The following is an 18951-nucleotide window of genomic DNA, read 5'->3' on the forward strand; positions in this document are numbered from 1 at the left end:
GGAGGGGCCCTGCCATTGTCAGAGAAAGCCCGTTTCTGTGCAGCCCCTGGCACCATTTCTCTCCCTGCGTGTCAGTCCTGCCCTCTGTGTGCCACGCCCGCCAGAGCTGCAGCGGGTCGCTGGACATGTTGCCCTACGCGGGACCTGATCTGACTTGGGCATCTTTTACTGTGACACCAGCAGGACAGAGCGAGAGTGGGCAGAGGGGACAGCCTGCTGTTCACTGCATCACCTCTTCTTTCTTTCAGAGATTCTGACCTCTTCTTGCTGGACACCCGCATGGTGTGGGCCTCAGAAGAAGGCTGGCTGGAGTTTGACATCACTGCCACCAGCAATCTGTGGGTCGTGACCCCACAGCACAACATGGGGCTTCAGCTGAGCGTGGTGACTCGGGATGGTAAGTCTGCCAAGATCAGGCCCAGCAGTCGCTGTCACTCATTTCCTCTTCAACAGTCATGAGAGAGCCGTGGTCCACAGCCCAGTCCTCAGCTCACAATGACTTCCTTTACTGTTTCCTCGTAACTGCTGTTGAAAAGCAGAACCTTCCCCTGGAAGGACTCGGAGACAGTCAGGTGGTCCAGGTTCCGAGAGAAACATGGGAGGCGAGCACGCAGAGGCAAGGCAGGTGGATGACGTTGAGAAGAAGAAAGACTGGAACATAGGATAAATCCTGACCTTAGTCTACCCCTCCCAGCACCCCTTCTCCTGCAGCATCCGAATCCAGCAGATCCAGGGCCCCTAACAGCCTTCAGAGTGGGCACGCTCGGTGGGTTGAAGTCACCTCACTGGTTGGGATGAATATGATCAAAAAGAAAGAATGAATATGAAGGAAAAGGACTAGCAGAAATGAGAGAGAGATGTGAGAGAGACAGATCGATCGGTTGCCTCCTACACACACTCTGACCTGGGCTAGGGATTGAAGCTGTAGCCCAGGTTTGTGCCCTTGACCGGGAATTAAACCCACAGCCCTTTGGTGTGAGGGCTGGTGCTCTAACCACTGAGCAACGCCAGCTAGGGCTGGAAGGAGGGTGTTGATGTTGTCCATCCAGAGGGTGCCACCAGAGATCCGAGAGTACCATGCTTTCCCCTCACCCGCATTCTTTGTGATCAGTCCCGGGAGGCTGGGAAGGACCTGTCATGCAGCTGCAGGAGTACGTTTACATGGAATAAAGAGGGGCGTGCTATGGTTTGCATTCAAGGACTCAGCATCAACCCCCGAGCTGCGGGCCTGGTGGGCAGAGACGGCCCGTACGACAAGCAGCCCTTCATGGTGGCCTTCTTCAAAGTGAGCGAGGTCCACGTGCGCACCACGAGGTCAGCTGGCGGCCGGCGGCGCCAGCAGAGTCGCAACCGCTCCACCCAGGCCCAGGACGTGTCCCGGGCCTCCGGCGCTTCAGGTAGGTGAGGGTGGAGTCTCGTTCTCTGTTGGCCCTCGGGCCTCAGTGAGAGCAAGGCCGTGCGATGGTTTCATATCTGCTCCGCTTCTGCACGGCAAATACAAAGGCCTGCAGGTGCCTCTCATTGTCGCCGACCATGTAGGGCCACAGAGGGGAACGCTTATTCCCAAAGATGGAGTCTGCAGCCGCAGGCATCCGGGTGTGTGTTTGTCCAGAGAAGCATCCTTCTGTTTGGTAAGATTTCTCCAGCTCCTTTTTCACTCACAGAAAGATCCCAGTTTTTCTCCCAGTTGCATTAAGCCTGGGAGGTTGTGGGATAGAAACAAGCTTCATACATTTGTATAAGATGGACTTGTATTTGGCAGTGCCCTTGGCTGCCCCATGCGCCAGAGTTGATTGGTTCATTTAACTCAGACGTTCAGGGCTTCTAGTCTCGGGCATGGCTGCCTCCAGGGGCTCAAAGGAATCTCTCTGTCTCTACTGTGTTGGCAGCATTCTCAGAGAGGCTCTCTCTCCGTGGTGGTAAGAAAGGCAGCCAGTAGTTCCAAGATCATCTCTTTCATGGTGGCTTTCCAGCAGAAAGCCTGTCTGGAGCCATGTGTTCACCCCAGGAGGTGATGGGCCAACCCCAACCCGCCCTCACCGGGGAGGTTCGAAGGGTCACGCGAGAGGAAGCAGCTCCCTCTGCGTGCGTGTCCGTTCCCCGGCTCTTCAGAGACGGCCCTCCGTGCGGTGCTTTGTTAGGAAGTGGCAGGGAAGTCCACGCATCAGGACCTGATGGAGGGGGCACAGGTGTGGTGCCTCAGAGAGTGAGTGACTGTTCAATTCCAACGCAGATGCATCTCGCTCTAAAGCCCGAGCTGCAAGGTCTGGGTTTCGTTCAGCTGTTTAAATCGTGCAAGAATCCAGCAGCAGGAAATTGAAGAGGCGCCGTGGGCTTTCCAGTCCGAGAACCTGCTTCCCTTGTTACGACTCTGTGACGTTGGACAAGCTTCATTCCTTTCCTCTGCAGTTACTCCCCTGTGCAGCAGGATGGCTGCTGCTCGGCAGATTTGCGGGGACTAAATGAGGAGCGTTTGATCTGGTTCCTAATAGCGCTCCAAGATGGGTTGCATGCAGTTGTAGGAAGCAGGTTGTCAGGCCTAGGTTAGGACCTTCCGAAAGCATGTAAAATACTTCTGGAAGATGCTTTCCTTCCTCCAGGGGACTGTTTAAAAATGCCATCTCCGGTGGCCAGAAAGAGTCTGTGCAGCTTCCCCAAGTACCCGTCGGAAGGAAGTGTCTGCAGCGTACGTTCTGACTTCATCAGCCTTTTCCCTCACCAGCGTCTTGGACGTGAAACTTGAGGATCCACCACCCAGTGTGATGTGACATTTTGCCTCTTGTCATCCTGGTGTTTCTTGGAAGCGTTGCACAGCATGGGTGTTCCTGTGTTTACCACTAGAAACAGTCGGGGTTGGGGTTTGTAAAAGAAGAAGAAGAAAGGGGTCTTTCCCCTGCCGAATGGAAGGAAAATCTCGGTTTTCCTCTGGGCACGAGGCTGCTTCTGTTCATTAATGAGCGCGGCCAGGCTGGTGCTGGGACCTCAGACATGAAGGCAGCTCTTGAAATGTTGATTGCTTTTAAAATTAAAATTTCACTTGATTTATTCAACATCCCTTCCGCGCCCCAGTACACATTGGAATTTTTTATTTTTAAATTGAGAAAACATGTTGTCTTAGATTTTGGTTTTAGCAGTGTCACCCAATTTTTTCCCCCCCCAAAGTTCCTTTCAACTTTCTTTTCTTTCAATGTGATGACTTCAAGTTAAATATGAATGTTAAATCTTTTCTATTTCAAAATAAGATACAAGTATATCCGGTTTTCTTCTTGGTCTTCCTACCCCACCCCCCACCTCCCGGCCCAGTACTTTCCAATTTGCTCTGCTCCTTCCAGCAGCCCTGAGGCAAAGAGCTCATTACAGATCCTCTGGCCTCCGCTGTGCAAAAGGCCAGACACCCCCCACCAAGAAAGTATTCCTACAAAGGATCCTGTTTGCATCTCACTATCTTCAAAGACCCTCTCAAGCTGGTGTGAGAAATTCCTCATGTGAGGCCGTATTTGGCTCACTCTTTCTCATGTATCCGCGCTGTGCAGGAGTGGACATGCGGAAGAGGAGGCTGCTCTTGGAGAAGGGGATTCCAGGAAGGTGGCCTGCTACCCTGAGAGATGGGCCAACCAGCGTGGCTTCCTGTCCAGGCCGCGGTGGGGCCAGATGTTGCTGGGCCTTCCTGACCCAGGCAGCTGCTGCGGAGACAGAAAGCTGTGGCTTCTGGTGTGCCTCCCAGCAGGCCTTTCCTCTTGTAAATCTTTCAGGAGGTCAAAGGGAGAGATTGCTTTGCCTCTGCTGCCCCCCGTCTTCCACAGCGTGCTCCCAGGGAATTAACATTTCTCCACTGCAACCACCACCAGCAGGAGAAGCCCGCTAGAGAACGTCCCGCATGGGATAAGGGAGTTAACAGAATTCACAGAATTGCCCGTTCTCGGGGTGAAACATGGCAGGGAAATACGTGTCTGTTTTGAAAACAGTCCCCTGGAGGAAGAAAGCATCTGTTTTTGCAGGTGCCTGCGATGGCAAGACCAGTCCACCACAAGGGAAAGGCCAGGAGCCCCATCCACCTCCTCCCTACGTACTGCCCACCAACATCTGCTCTCACATCTGTACTCAGCCTTTAAGCTGGACTTCCTAAACACATGCACCAAGCAGTGGGTTTGGATCTAAGTCATCCTGGAAGATTTTCACTTGCCCTGGCTGCTCCGTAGCTGTCGGCTCCAAATGGGAGATGGGTGTTTGCTGTGTTGCATGTCTGCGGCGGTCTCAGATATCATCTGGACAGTGTCATCTATCGTTTTCACTCTTCTGGTCTGTGCCAGGCTGGGCAGCCCACTGGGGATTCTGGTAAATCTGGCAATTCCTTTCCGGCCTCCATGTCTACCAGCCTGCTGGTCTCAAGTGCTTCGCACTCTTTGGCTTCGTTTGATATCTCTACTTGCTGTCTTCCCCCTCTTCTATAGTTTCTTTCTCTTGGGGTCCACTATTTTGTCTTCTGGGGACTGGGCAATCCATCATGAGGGCTGTGAACAAAAGGCCTTGATTCTAGATACTGATCTAGCTTATTTTCCAGGATCTTTTCAAGATATCTTTGGGGAGTGGGTGGGTAATGGGGTTTCAAGTCAGCTGTGAGGTTTTCTGCCAGGTCAACCAGCTGGCTGCCAACAGTGTGCCTCACAACTGCTCTTTCTTTTGGCAACGGTAGTTTGCAAACATTTTCTGCCACTTTTAACAATTCATGTAAAACTGAATTAGATGAGTTGTAGGCCTCTTTCATCCTTGATGTTTATGTTGCCACCACCCAGATCTCTGCCACATCTACGAACCAGCAACCTCTCAAAACCCTGTCTGTCCTTTGGAATGAGTTCTTCAAAAGCTCCCTGTTAGCGCTACTTACAGTCAGTTTTCCTTCCATCTCTTTCCAAGCATGTGTCTGTAAGGTCCTGGGGGACATGTGGCTCTGGTGCATTTAGATATACTTATTTGACCTCGTTGATAGTTCATATCTTCTATTCCCTTGAACTTTCCAATTGAGCGGATTCAGTTGCTTCCAGATAAGACAGGTAACCAGAATTCCTGGCTTGCTGAGCAACAGCTTGGGCATTTTATATGACTCTGAAATTTTTTGCTGTGCATTTCAGGGCACTCCAGCCCACAGACGAGGGGGTCTCATTCTTACAGGTCAGCGCGTATGCGGCCTTTTAGTTCCCAAGCAGGTGTCCCCACGAGGTGCTCCTTGCTTCTGTGGGATGGCCGCCAAAGCCGGGGAGGAACAGACTGTTCATAATTCTTCAAAGGAGGGGGCATTTTAATTTATCATTTTGATCTTAAATTAAAATTTTAGGCCCTACAGCTAGGCTTCCAACTGTACCAGTCAAAAAGTAGAGGCTTGTTAAGAGTTTTCTAAACGAAATCAAATTTCCACCGCTGTGGAGCACAGGTATGGCATTGGTGGTCTGAACGTTGGAATAATTCCAGATGCCGAGTATATAACACCGACTCCTTGGCCATGGCGTGCTTGAGGATATTAGTTATCAGGGAGCGAAACCGCCTGGAAGGGTGTCCCATCCCTGGTGGCAGCGATGCTGAAAGGTGTAATAACACGGTGTGGACAGGTGCTGCCGAGTAATTCACCAGCAGTCGCTGCTCCTGAGGGGACTGGGGGGCCTGAGACTCAGTCTAGGAACTGACGGGAACAGAGGTGCTCGGAGCACAAGGGGTTTTAAAGCTTCATGTTCAAGGGGAGTGTTTATTATCTATTTTCACAGAACTTAGCTCCGTATTCTTTTGCACTCAAGACAGAGCCTAAGGGGAGGCCCAGGTGGCCCGCGGAATGGGATCTCCTGAGACCTTGGGGTGCTGAGCAGCAGAAGAATAGGGTCGCGCTGGGGTCCCGTGCTACCATCCAGCCTGTAAACAAAATCTAGATTCTGAAAATAAATCCCCCCCCAACCCCGCCCCACACTTCATGAGATTACAGACATTGGAAATCGAGACTCTGGCGATCACCCTGCAGCCTGCTGTGCCTGAGCTCAGGAGCTGGGCTCCTTCCAGCGTGTTCTCAATGGAGTCTGTGGGAGCCAGAGACTTGTTTGGATAAGACGGGCAGATAAGGCCGGGATAAGGGAAGAGCGGCCAGGCCACTGAAGACAGAGGTGCCATTTTAACAGCCGCTGTTGTCCTGCCCCTCGGCATCCTGGGAGAGAGGGGAAGTGGGAGTGAGTTGCTCACTCTGAAAAACAAGTTCCTCTGGGAAGGTGTTAGCCTGAGCTCAGGAAAGACAGTGTGGACTTGCCACTTTGTCCCCAGTGCCCGCCCTGCCAGCATCGCCCTGGCTGAGCGTGCCTCTCGCTGAGCAGGGACAGTGGCCTCAGCGGCCAGCCCGAGGTCAGCCCACCAGCCAGGAGCCCACTCTGCAGGAGCCCCGGCCAGAGGCGCCACCTGTCCTCGCCTCGTCCTTCTTCCCTCTCACCTAATTTTGGATGCTTGCCCTGCCTTTGTCTCTCTTCTGCCTTTCCCCTCTCCATGTCTTCCTTGTTGTTTCCCTCTCCTCCTGTAGCTTCTCTCTCATCCTCCCCTACTGGGGTTGGAAAGGAAAGTGGGCGGGCTGCCTGGATCCCCGGAGCCTGGGCTGGGCTGGGCTTGAGCGCCGTGGCTCAGGTGCAGTCACCACCCTGGGGTCCTCAGGTGGTGGCTGTGTGGCCCAGACTCCGCTGCGATGGTGCCCCTCACGCTGGCCGCACAGCTTCCCTGCACGTCAGGATCATCGCAGGGCCCTGCCCTTCGCATCCGGGGCTCATTGTGTTCCGTTCAAGGGAAACCTGCCGTTCAGTGCACTGAGCGATTGTGCCACAGAAGTAAACCAGCTGTGCACCCAGGCTCTCCTAGCACTGGCTCCTGCAAGTGTGGTCTCCAGGGCCAGGTACAGGGAGTGGGGGTGGAACTGACCCCAAAGGCCTCTTCGGGCTGTGGGATGTGCCCCTCGTGTTTGGGTGGAGCACACATGCAGTGTCCGTAGCCGCTGCCTGGGAACGGAGATGCTGTGAGGAGGTGGCAGGCCATGGTGCCGCAGCAGTCAGAGCACCCTGCCCTCCCGCACGGAATTAGAGAAATGCTCCCCTGCAGTGTCCGCTTGCCTGAGCTGAGTGGGGCTGGTGGAGTGGCCTTTTTGTCAAGTGGGCCCAGCCATCATTGGGAAGAACGGCTATAGGGCCAGGGAGTAGAGGCTGTCACCAGCGGAGGTGAGTGTCAGGGCCGTGACCCAGCAGCCGAGAAGAAAGAGCTCCCAGCCAGAACCAAGACCGTCTCTCAGCCATAACCTGCGTGGACGTACAAATGAAACAGGGGACAAGGTGGCCTAGGAGGGGCCGGAAGATGGGAATGAGGATGAACACAGGGATTCATGCCAAGCTCTGTGTGCTGGGAGCAGCATCGGCCTCTGGGCCCACCCAGCTGTGACTGATCCCCGTCCCCACCCTCCGAGCAGGACTGTCAGATGTGGGCGCTCGGGTGTCTGCGGTGCAAGGACAACATCACCCTCCTGCCATCAGCCAGACGCCGGGAAGACGCATTTGCGAGCAGCTCCTTTGGCGCTGGCCGCCCAGCACCTCCGGTGTTCTCGGCCCCAGGGAACCCAGCGTCACAAATCATAAGGACACGGGCGAGGCTGGGGAGGAGGATGGCACAGCCACTGAGGCAGCGGATGCCACGGTGGGAATGGAAGCCACTGGTTGACCTTTAGCAATGGACACGGCACTTCTGTGTATCGGAACCACCGGTTTAATCGTTCAGCAGGCTGGAGGAGATGCAACCCCCTTGGCAAAGTCCTGGAAGAATAAAGACTTAATGAAGACACACGTGGGGCTCTGCAGCCTGGCCCTCTCTCCCAACTCTCTTTTACTTCCTTCCTCCCGAGGGACCGGCGGGCTGCGTAGCAGTCCCTGTGCCTTTCCCGCCGTGGAGCAAGGAGCCTCTGCTGAAAGGCCTTCCCTTAGGATACTGGTCGGCAAACTCATAGTCAACAGAGCCCAATATCAACAGTACAACGATTGAAATTTCTTTTGAGAGCCGAAAACCAACTTCTGTGCATGGGCCATGAAGGTTCAGTCACACTATACGTGCGTGCCCGCATGTGGCTCGTGAGCCGCAGTTTGCCAATGAATCGGGGCACGGCCATTCCTCTTGCCAATGACTAGGATAAGCAGGCTGGTGGCTCTGGAATGGCATACAGGGGGCATATACACATCAGATCTCTGGCACTCCTGGCTTAGGAGTTGTTGCTTAAATGCAGGTTAAAGCATTTAAATAGATCATAAATCTATTTATGGTTAAATATGTTTAACCAATTTAACCAAAAAATGGTTAAATAAAGCAGAGAGGCCGGAGGACAGTGCCGATGAGGATGGCCCCTGCTGCAGCGCCGTCTCCCTCTCTTCCCCACTCCTGGGCCTCCTGGATACTTCCCTAGCCCGGCAGCTAGCTAAAACCCCTGTACAAAACAAAACCAAAAAAACCCTGTACAGCTTCAAGACCGTGCCTGTTAGAAATATAGCAAATCCTGCCGAGGATACTCGTCTTTTACTGCAAATATGATGTCTTCCAAGTCAGACGTCCAGAGTGTTTGGGCATCTTGGAACACCCTCTCCATAGACCTTGCACACAACAGGGGCTCACAACAAACACTGGTTGCTTAAGAGATTCCAGTCAAGTCAGTATTATGTATCATTTGCAAGTGTGCCCAGCACTAAACCCAGAGTGGACAAGACAGAGTGTGTAAAACACCCTCGCTACCGGGAACTTCATTGAGCTGTTTGGTGACCAAATTTGTCTCACAGAGGCCTTGTGCACTGCTATCCTGAGCCTAATACAGTGCAGGGCGAGGGAATGAATGAGTTAATGCCTTTACCTTTTTATCTCTTCCAACAGATTACAACAGCAGTGAGCTAAAAACAGCCTGCAGGAAGCATGAGCTTTATGTGAGCTTCCAAGACCTGGGATGGCAGGTGAGTTCTCAGAACAAGGGGGACCACGTTCCTTTCTCAGCAGGCCCTTCTCATCCTCATGGCGGCAGCCATCATCATCCTTGAGCTTTAGGACTGAGGTGGTTCTTCCCAGGAAGGTACATAGGAGTCCTCCCCAATGCCAGGCTCTTGGAGTGAGGTGGGTGAAGGCCTGGCCTTCGTGTGCACACGGCCCTTACTGGCACCTTTCCAGGGAGCCCAGGGTTTCCCAGCTCTGCGTACCTCAAAATCAATAGCCACCTTTTTTCAATACTCTTTCCTCATTCTCTCAAAGTCCACCGGGTAGGTATTTACATTTACCAATTAAACAAATTTTGTTTTGAGAAAGGGTTGGAAAAATGGGTCAATAGTTAAAACTGCAATGGCTATAACTAAACTACTAGAAGAGAACAAAGGTTCTGACCCACACCTGAGTCACCACAGTTTATAAGAAGCAAATCGTAGGTGACAAGTGGCAGAAGGTAGTTTCCATATGCAGGTGGCATGACAGGGAGTTCCCCGGGCTCCTGGAGAGGCTCCCTCGGGTCAAGTTCACAAAGCCAGCCCCATGTGCTTCCGGGCTCAGCAGGCAGGTAGCAGCTAAATGTCGTTTGGGCCTGTGGAAAGAGCAAGGGCTCTGCGGTCACACCCATCACGGTCACACCCAGCTTTGCCACCTGAATGTGAAACTGACCTTCCTGCATCTGTCTACTGAGCTGTCCACGGGAGTGATTTTCCTCACAGGATTACTGAGAGCACAGATGTAAGGAGTGTATGTTAATTATCTCTTTGTTGCTTGCTTTTGCTTTTTTAAACTAAGGACTGGATCATTGCACCCAAGGGCTATGCTGCCAATTACTGTGATGGAGAATGCTCCTTCCCACTCAACGCACATATGAATGCAACGAACCATGCGATCGTGCAGACACTGGTGAGCTCAGAGCCCTCCATCACTGTGTGGGTGGGTGTAAGCCAAGGCCGGGTCATTTCTGATGGAACCTTTTCCTCCTTCTGTTTTAAAACAGGTTCACCTTATGAATCCCGAGTACGTCCCTAAACCATGCTGTGCGCCAACTAAACTAAATGCCATCTCGGTTCTTTACTTTGATGACAACTCCAATGTTATCTTGAAGAAATACAGGAATATGGTTGTGAGAGCTTGTGGATGCCACTAACTTGAAACTGCCTGCTGGGGTCAGAGGTCCTGCCTTGGATTCCTAGCTTAGCCCTGCCTTAAACAGCACTGACATGTGTGGGCTGTGACAGTGGGACGATGACTTTGAAACCCTCTCTTGCCTATTGGTGCCTTATTGCCCAAGGAAGACTTTGAAGGGCCTCAGTAACGTCTTGCCCATGTAGTAAAGAACGTGAGTAGTTGGTCTGTAGGCGGCTATTTGAATGGCTGTAGTATGGAGTCTGGACATTGCAGAAATATAACTTTGAAGGGTTCCTCTTCCCCCATAAAAGCCCACCAAAATTAGAGTTAGCTTTATATCAAGCTATTTGTGGTATTACTGAGTGAACAGGGAAAATAATTTTAAAGAAGTAAAAGTATCCTTGGCTGAAGTATCAGCCAATTTAGAATGTTTCTCAAAAATAGATTTTACAGTTAACAGAAATTGGGGATGGGGGGAATGCCTCTATTCAAGGATTTCGTTCCTGGGAAGGTCAATTTCATATAAGATCAACAGCCCAAGCCATAATCAGGGCCACGTGGAAGTGCCTGTTGTTTGGTAACTGCTGTCAGGTGTTTGTGCTGGCGTTCTGTTGGTGTGAAAAAATAATTATTTCAGTTAAAACAAACCACGTGATTTCCACACGTCATTCCTCCCCCATTTGCTGTTTTCCTTGCGAGTACCAGCAGCAGAGCGTTGGTGCTGTGCGGGGAGCCACAGGGCGAGCATCTTCAGCAGCCCCCACGGCACCCAGGTGACAGGGGCAAGCAGTGCTGACCTCCTGCTGTTTGCAACGGCCCTGAAAGCACAGGGACTTCAGAAAGGCTGGCTCTCATATCCCATCTACTTCAGTGAAACAGTTCTTTCCCTCTTACTGTACGGCCTTCCATGTCACAGGCGAGAACCAACACATGACAAAAACTGAGCGAGGGGCGCTGGCCTGTAGGAATGGGTTTGGAAGGCCATGATGTTTATGAATCGAAATCAGTTTTCTCTTGTAGAAAGTAAGACTCAGATTAAATCTTAGAGTATTTTTTAAATGTCTTTCTCACAATCATATACTAGGAAACCAATTTCATATTAAACTGATTAAATAATACATTTATGATCTATAACTGTTTGCACTTACAGCTTTTGTGTAAATATAAACTATAATTTATTGTCTATTTTATATCTGTTTTGCTGTAACATTTAAGGAAAGACTAGACTTCTTTTTTAAAAAAAAGAGTTTATTTAGAAAGTATCCGAGTGTAAACAAATTATACCACTTTGATTTTCTTTCAATACAAGACTCATGATGCAAAGCGGAAGCCACTCATGAGGATTGTGCTTCTCCTGAAAAGCTGGTTGTTTTTTTTAACAAGAACATCTGTGACCCACACACAATTAATAAAGATTTCCTTAAGGCAGAGGCTGGTCGAGATCCTGCTCTGTTGTCATCTGCCGCAGACAGCAGATGCGTCCTGTGTCTGAGATTCTTACCAGCAGTTACTGTGTGCCAGGGGACTGGCTCCCCCAAGCACGGGAGGCGGGTGAGAGTGGCAGACAGAAGGGTAATTTGGAAAGGTAACTTGAGGGCAAAGAACATACAGGGAGCCTGGTCCTATGGTTACTTCCAAGGGTGATGGTAAAAATGTTTAACAACTAGGGAGGCATGAATTCTAAGAGCATTAGCACTGATGGTAGCACAGCCTACTTCAGCTGACACAGCCCCGCCTACTCATTCTTTGGTCTTTAGGTAAAGTTAATACCATTCAATCTCCGTGAAGGCAGACGATGATGTACAGAGAGCCTTTTAATAGGGATGGGGAACCTTTTTTCTGCCAAGGACCATTTGGTTATTTATAACATCATTCACAGGCCACAGAAAATTATCAACTGAAAAATTAGCGTGCTGTATCTGATCAAACATTAAATTAATTCACCCCTAATGCCTTGGTAGGGCCAGATGAAATGATTCCTCAGGCCTCTATACGGCCCTTGGGCCAGACGTTCCCCACCCCTGGCGGCTAGGACTACCGAGGAGCAGAACTAAAACTGCTCTGCTGGGGCCCTGGAGCAGGGCTGCCCAAGTCCCCTGGTCCCTGATACCCGGACCCGCTCATTAGTCCTTTTCCCAGGTGACAGATACCACCAGGATCTTTCTCTGAGCTAACAGAACAGTCAGGACAAGCCTGGTGGAACTTTCCATGCCCACATTTTCCACGGGGAGATAGCAAATCTTAAACATGGACTTAAAATCTCCTCATGGATCCTGACTTAATGTTAACGTAACTAATGAAATCTTTCACCCAGGAGAAACAAACAGAAGTATCCTTTGAACAGTAATAACTGACCTGACAAATATCGACACACACGTAAGATTATGGCATCAGCATTACCTTTCTCAGGCACATGTCAAATGTACCGCTGCTTTCATTATGGCAGACCTCTCGCGATGAGAGAAGTATTAACAGAAACAAAATCCAAGAGTGGCTGGGAAGGTGCCTTCCAGAGGTGTGGGGGTTTGTTTTTAAATCTGCTCCAATCACATAATTAGCTGTGACCTTGAGATCAGAGGAATGACAATACGCCATGAGACTACCTTTCCAGACTCGTGGGCAGTTCAAAACTGTGCGTTGGATGATGCTTTCACCAAAACCACTCAGGAGCCAAAAATAGTCCAGCGATTTGCTTTTCCTCAACTCTTGTTTTAGTTTCAAAAGGAAACCATTTAGATTCCATCAAGAGAAGGTTAAAAGGGATGATAGATTGCCACTGAAAATACTTAGTTTGCAAAGGAATCATTATTTACTTAGAGAAACTTAATAAAAATCCTGTAGAGTGTGTTGGCTTTACACACACACACACAGAAGATACCCCAAGTTCGGCACAGACAGCTTCTGAGTAACCACCACCTGAGCCTCCCGAGGTCCGCACGACCTGCTCCTCCTCTCAGTCCGGGAGGCCGGCGGGAGGGCGACTTCCCTGCGCTGTTATAGCTCGTCCTTCGCCTGGCGCAGAACGAAGTGGTGCAACGAGTCAAGGTCCCTGCTGCCGTTGTGCTCACTGACTCTCTTTCCCCCGCGGAAAAGCAGCAATGTGGGATAGCCTCGTACCTGTAACGAGAAAATGCAGTTTGTAAACTGGCCTGAATCATACACAGATTACTTAACTAAAGCCAGAAAAAAACACCTTACGTGGCCGGGAAAGTCTATGGTTAAATTTCCATTTAAAAAGTACCAGCTAATTCAGCAAGCACTGGACTATTTATTCAGTTTCTAACCCAAAATTACGTCCACGATTAGTGCCAAAGGGATGCCTCCCGGAGTGGAGTCCCGAGTCCCTGCCGTGCACGCTCCCCCGGTCGGGTGGAGTCAGCGTGGGGCCTGAGGCTGCGTTTATGACCAGCTTCCCGTGGTGCCCAGGCCGTACTGAGGAGAAGCGAGGCCCTCGAGGAGATATATTTTTAAGCTGCAACTCACGTCTTTCCTTTTTTGAGAACTTTAAGGCGCGCGCACACACACACACACACACACACACACACACACACACACACACACACAAAATGCCTGGCATCTCCCAATGATAAGTAAAAAAAACCCAAAATGTCATCTATTCTCAATCTGATGAGATGATAAATATGATAAATATCAGAAGCCTCAAAAGTCTTTTAGGAAAGCAACCAAAAGAACAGTACAAGTCACAAATCTTGTAGGCTATTAGATGGTGCTAATGGCTAGGAAGGAGGCAACAGCTGAAGGACAATCCAATGCAAGACTGGCTGGTGGTGAGGCCCTCTCAGGAGGAAGTCTATGTTCTAATGTTGCCTTATTCAGCCACTGACTCCAGAACGCTGGCGTATGTAAAAAAATAAAAATAAGGCCACTTTGGTATCTCGGATGAAGGCTACGGGCCAGCTGAATGTCAGTGAGAATGTGCATTCGGAGGGGGCCTAGCTCCTCAGGGTGGATCTCAGATACTGACCAGCAGCCTCTGCCCAGCAGCAAGGCCGAGACCCCTCTGAACATGTGTGTGGCAGAGGGAGAGAGCCTTTCTTTCAGAGCATCTCTTCCTTTTCAAAGTGAAAAAACAAAACACCTCCAAAGGACACAAACAGCGCTTTGTTGAGGGAGGAGGGCAGCGAGTTATCTTGGTTGAGACAACGATACCACATTCCAGCTCCACCTGGATCAGCTCTGATACTCGGCATTCCCAGAAGTGTCTCCATCCACAGTACCCACCGAGTACTTGCTGCAGATGTTGCGCTCAGCAGTACAGTCCACTTCGGCGACCTTGACCTCTGCCAAGCCAGGGAATTCCTTTTTAGAGAGTTCTTCCCAGGTAGGAGCCAGGTTCTTACAGTGGCCACACCTAGAAATGGAAGAATGACCGCTTTGTTCAAGTCCCAGGTCGAGGTCACTCGCCTACATTTCGCTGCCAAGCCTTGTGTTTCTATGAGGCTGGCAACAATTGCCTAGAAGTTTAGAAAACACCAAATTCTTCCATTGTTTTCCTCCTCCTCCAAAACAAAGACAGCAAAGTCCACCTGAAGCAGACTTCTGGGTAACCTGATGGAAACAAGCTGGTCTGAAAACAAGTCTGGGTTTTGAAACCATTTTAGTGACCCATAAATTCGGCTAACTGGTTTATGAATGAATGCATCACAAACAGGAGGAAACAAACAGGAAACAAAATGGACTCCAAACGTTGTTGTTGTTTTTAATCACTTGAAGGCTAAAAACATTTTAGCTTTGATTGCTTATGGTCTCAACATTTCAAAACAACCTCACAGCTCCCCTCAAGCTTTGGTGATGTGGTGTGAGCACTAAATCATTCAAAACTTCTGTGTCCCTTTTCTGACTCCAAGAACTGCTCCCCTGCAATAAAAGGGGATCTGCTGTCTTCAAACTTGATCTATATAGCTTTTTTGTTGTTTTTTAAATAGAAGATAGTTTTAAAGGCATTATTTACTAGTGTTTCTTTTTTTTATTTTCTTGATTTTTAACAGAGAGGAAGAGAGGGATAGAGAGTTAGAAACATCAATGAGAGAGAAACATCGGATCAGCTGCCTTGCGCACACCCCCTACTGGGATGTGCCCACAACCAAGGTACATGCCCTTAACCAGAATCGAACCCGGGACCCTTCAGTCCGCAGGCCGACGCTCTATCCACTGAGCCAAACCAGTTTCGGCTACTAGTGTTTCTTTATATATATAACACATTTTTATTTATTTCAGAGATGAAAGGAGAGGGAGAGAAACATAGAAACATCAATGAGAGAGAATCATTGATCGGCTGTCTCCTGCGTGCCCCCGACAGGGGATCGAGCCCACAACCTGGGCATGTGCCCCTGACCAGAATCGAGCCAGGGACCCTTCAGTCCAAAAGCTGATTCTCTATCCACTGAGCCAAACTGGCTTGGGCTAGTGTTTCTATTTTTAAAAAATTAAAACAGCACAACTCATACAAGTCATGTGCTCAAATCTTTTTTTTATCCTCATCTGAGAATATATATATCTTTTTACTGATTTTAGAGAGAAAAGGAGAGGGCGAGAGAGAGAGAGAGAGAAACATGGATGTCAGAGAGAAACATCAATCTGTTGTCTCCCATATCTACCCGACTGGGGATCGAACCCTCAACCTAATTATGTGAACTAGAGACCCTTCAGTTCCTGGACGACACTTCAACCACCGGAGCAAACCAGCCAGGGCTCATTAACTTTTATCTCTGCTATGATGGTTTTTCATGAATATCTGAAATGGTATTTTGCTCTATAAAGAGCAAAAATGGCATGTGGTGACCTTGCCTGTCCTCTTTTAAATACGGAACTGACTCTCCCAGCACCCTGCATTCCCAAATGCAGTGTTTCATTTGTGCAGACACCCTTCAGTTTTACTGCTGGGGTTCAGGGAATTAAAGGCCACCCAGAGTCACAGCAGTTCGGGAAGTTCCGGACCCCTCGTCTTCCCACCACGCAGATGCCTTGGTCCCAACCCCGTGCACACGGCCCTGAGCGCCGTGTGGCAGGAATGGCTCTGACCGACTTCAGCTGCTGGGTTTCTCCATGATCTCTACAGGAGAGGACTGGTATCCATGCACATGAGCAGGACCAATGGACACCGACTATCGGGAGTGGGGGCAGGGAAAGGTCAATGGGGGGAGGAGGGGAGGAGACATATGTAAAACTTTCAACAACAAAGAATTTAGAATGAATGAATGAATGAATGAATGAATGAATAAATAAATAAATAGACTAAGGAGCAGAAGTACATCAAGCTGTTCATGGGTTATGTAACCAAAACAAGCTATCTATTTGGCAAAGCGCACAGATACCACAATGTAAGTCCTATACGACCACCAGAGTTCTCTGCCATTATTATGTTTTCTGCAAAGCAGACCGAACTATAAAATAAACTAACCTAATTTTCCATACATGTTTATGAATACCTCCCAACTGGAACACACCTGAACACAGGAGCATAAAGATCACTTTCCTTATTTCCTACGACAGAGCCCCAGGATGGGCCTGGAGGGTGGGCTAAGGAGCTGGAAAATGCGAAGGGACGGAAGTGCACAAGGAAATGTGGTTTCTAATGAGGGAGCCACTTACCATGGAGCGTAAAACTTGATGAAGGTGATTCCTTCTGCTATGGTGTCATCGAAGTTGTTTTCTGTGAGTGCCAGCACAGTGCCCTTCAGGGGAGGGAGAGCCACAGTGAAACACATCACTCACAGCACACGGGATAATGCTTTGGGATTGCAGGAAGACAAAGCAATGATTCTGAATGCTGCTATGCATACTCCAAGGTCACACAAAACTGCCTACACGACTTGCATTTCACCAATGGCACACAAGGGCAGAGCAGTGGCCTCTGAAGGGCAGAGGGACATCACCGGTCCCGTGGGCCCTGAGCCCCGGGACGCTTCGGGGAGGTGGCAGGACAGTGCAGCGCTCCTCGCACCACCCCCTCCCCGCCCGCCTCTGCCCCCGCCCCAGCCCAGGGCGGGTGAGGGACAGCTGCTGCCCCCGGGGCTGGGAGTGTGGACCAGTTAGCTCTAGGCGGACAGGGCCTGAGTCAGACCTCCCTGCCTCGGAGCCTCCCACGCTGACCAGAGCGCAGACACCCCCTTCCCGGGCCTCCTGAGGTCTGTGCCCATGGCCCCTCTCGCTGACTCAACGCTCTCTATCACAGGGATGCATACAAGTGACTTTCTCCGTCATAGGGGGAGCTTACAAAAAGTTACAAAAGCACAGGCAATGATGTGTTTTTCATGTAACAGGCTTCTTTCCATTTTTAAATTCGAAGTAAATGTAAAAGCGGCTCCTCTGAGCTCTGGCTGCCTGGTGCCGTCCGCTCCAAAGTGACTCTACCGTGATAGCTCTTTAGAGGACCGCGTCTCGTGTTTCTCCAAAAATACATCTGGGATTCTCTCAGGAGAGCAAGAACATGGGTGATTTATCACGTGGCTAAAGGTAGCAGGGCTGCGCCACCCGAGTCCGGCATCGCGCGGGTCTGTCGGTGGCGGGAGGCGCTGTAGAGCACTGCCATCTCTCTGTGTGTCCGGAACAGGACGCCACTCTCCCCGAGAGGCCCGCTTAATGGAAAACTTCATTATAAATAGAAGCCGCTCTGTGTTTGATGAAAACATCCATAGTGTGTAATTATACTCCATTTGGGATGACCTTTCTAACCACCATGACACACACACTCCTCTAACGTATGTGGTCATAACAACGACAAAATCATGTGTTTACTTCTTAAACCAAAACTTCAACTTTTAACTCACGCCCAACCTGCAGGAGTCCAACAAGGGATGGGCTGTGGGGACGAAGAGGCCCTGCTCCCAGCCCTGAGAGGATGGGTCGGGGTTTCCACTGGTTTTTCCAATTCCAAACAGCTGGGGCCCAGGGACGGGTGCTCCAGCGCGCCGGGACCTCTGCTGTGAATGCTGCGGGCTGGAGGGCTCCCGGGAGCGGCCGGGCACATCTGGCTCGCTGCCCGCTCCCCGGGAGCGCGGGCACCCCGCCCCTTCCCTTGCCCCAGCGTCCCAGCGTCCCGGTAAGACCTGGCATGCTATGAAGTACAGTCGTGTGAACTGAAGGAGCAACATTAAGTGTTCTGCTTTAGAAATATGTTGACAGACAGGCCTTAAGGCTCTTAGCTAGGAAATCCAAGCATTATTTTCCTGAAAAAACATTATTTTGAAGTCCCCTTAAATCTCATTCTAACCCATGAATGCAGCAATAGTTTCCACCTAAAGTTCCATATACACGTAGTGTAGACAGCCTGCTTTAGCTGCAGGCTGATACACTGTACACAGTTATCACCTCAAAGCCTTGAAAATCAACACCTTGAAAACTGATGGCATCTCCATCCTCCCCTCCCCCACAAAGCCCCTTGCTTGTGCTCGGTGTCATCGTCCACCAGCTACCTGGCAGCAGCACAGACCCCACCGTCCTAACTGCTCAGAACTGGAGTCCCTGTGCTGGCGGCACTCCTGCCCTCCATCCCACCCTCGGCCTCAGTTTGGGGTCTCCTCATCTTTTATGACCTAATATACCAGTTTTCCATCTCCTTCATACACGCTGTTGCCAGTCATCTTTCTAAAACTCAAGCCTTCCATTGGATCCCTATTAATAAAGCTCAAAATCCTTGGCTGGCCAGCAAAGTCCTCTGCAACCCAGCTCTCCCCAATCCCCACTCTTTCCCTCTGCATCCTGCCCCTGCATCCTGTCCCCCTCTTCACCCCGCCCTCCAGCCGGAGCAGGCCCTGCCCCGTGTCACTCGCCGGCCCCAGCGCAGTC

General features: G+C 50.4%; 2 protein-coding genes across 2 annotated transcripts in view; one reads left to right on the forward strand and one right to left on the reverse strand.

Moving 5' to 3' along the window:
• BMP6 (bone morphogenetic protein 6) overlaps positions 1 to 11571 on the forward strand; it is a 141590-nt gene extending 130019 nt beyond the window's left edge. Inside the window, exons 3-7 of the mRNA XM_084875605.1 lie at positions 249 to 397; positions 1200 to 1397; positions 8914 to 8990; positions 9808 to 9918; positions 10013 to 11571. Coding sequence (XP_084731731.1) covers positions 249 to 397; positions 1200 to 1397; positions 8914 to 8990; positions 9808 to 9918; positions 10013 to 10162 — 685 coding nt within the window. The 3' untranslated portion in view covers positions 10163 to 11571. The remainder of the gene's footprint in view (positions 1 to 248; positions 398 to 1199; positions 1398 to 8913; positions 8991 to 9807; positions 9919 to 10012) is intronic.
• The window catches only part of TXNDC5 (thioredoxin domain containing 5), a 35242-nt gene continuing 27661 nt past the window's right edge, over positions 11371 to 18951 (reverse strand). Inside the window, exons 8-10 of the mRNA XM_084875606.1 lie at positions 16756 to 16838; positions 14386 to 14515; positions 11371 to 13260 (exon numbers count right to left, since the gene is read on the reverse strand). Of these exons, the coding sequence (XP_084731732.1) occupies positions 13138 to 13260; positions 14386 to 14515; positions 16756 to 16838 (336 nt within the window). The 3' untranslated portion in view covers positions 11371 to 13137. The remainder of the gene's footprint in view (positions 13261 to 14385; positions 14516 to 16755; positions 16839 to 18951) is intronic.

The sequence above is a fragment of the Pipistrellus hanaki genome (assembly GCF_964339955.1).
Source record: "Pipistrellus hanaki genome assembly, chromosome: 2".
Taxonomy (NCBI): Eukaryota; Metazoa; Chordata; class Mammalia; order Chiroptera; family Vespertilionidae; genus Pipistrellus; species Pipistrellus hanaki.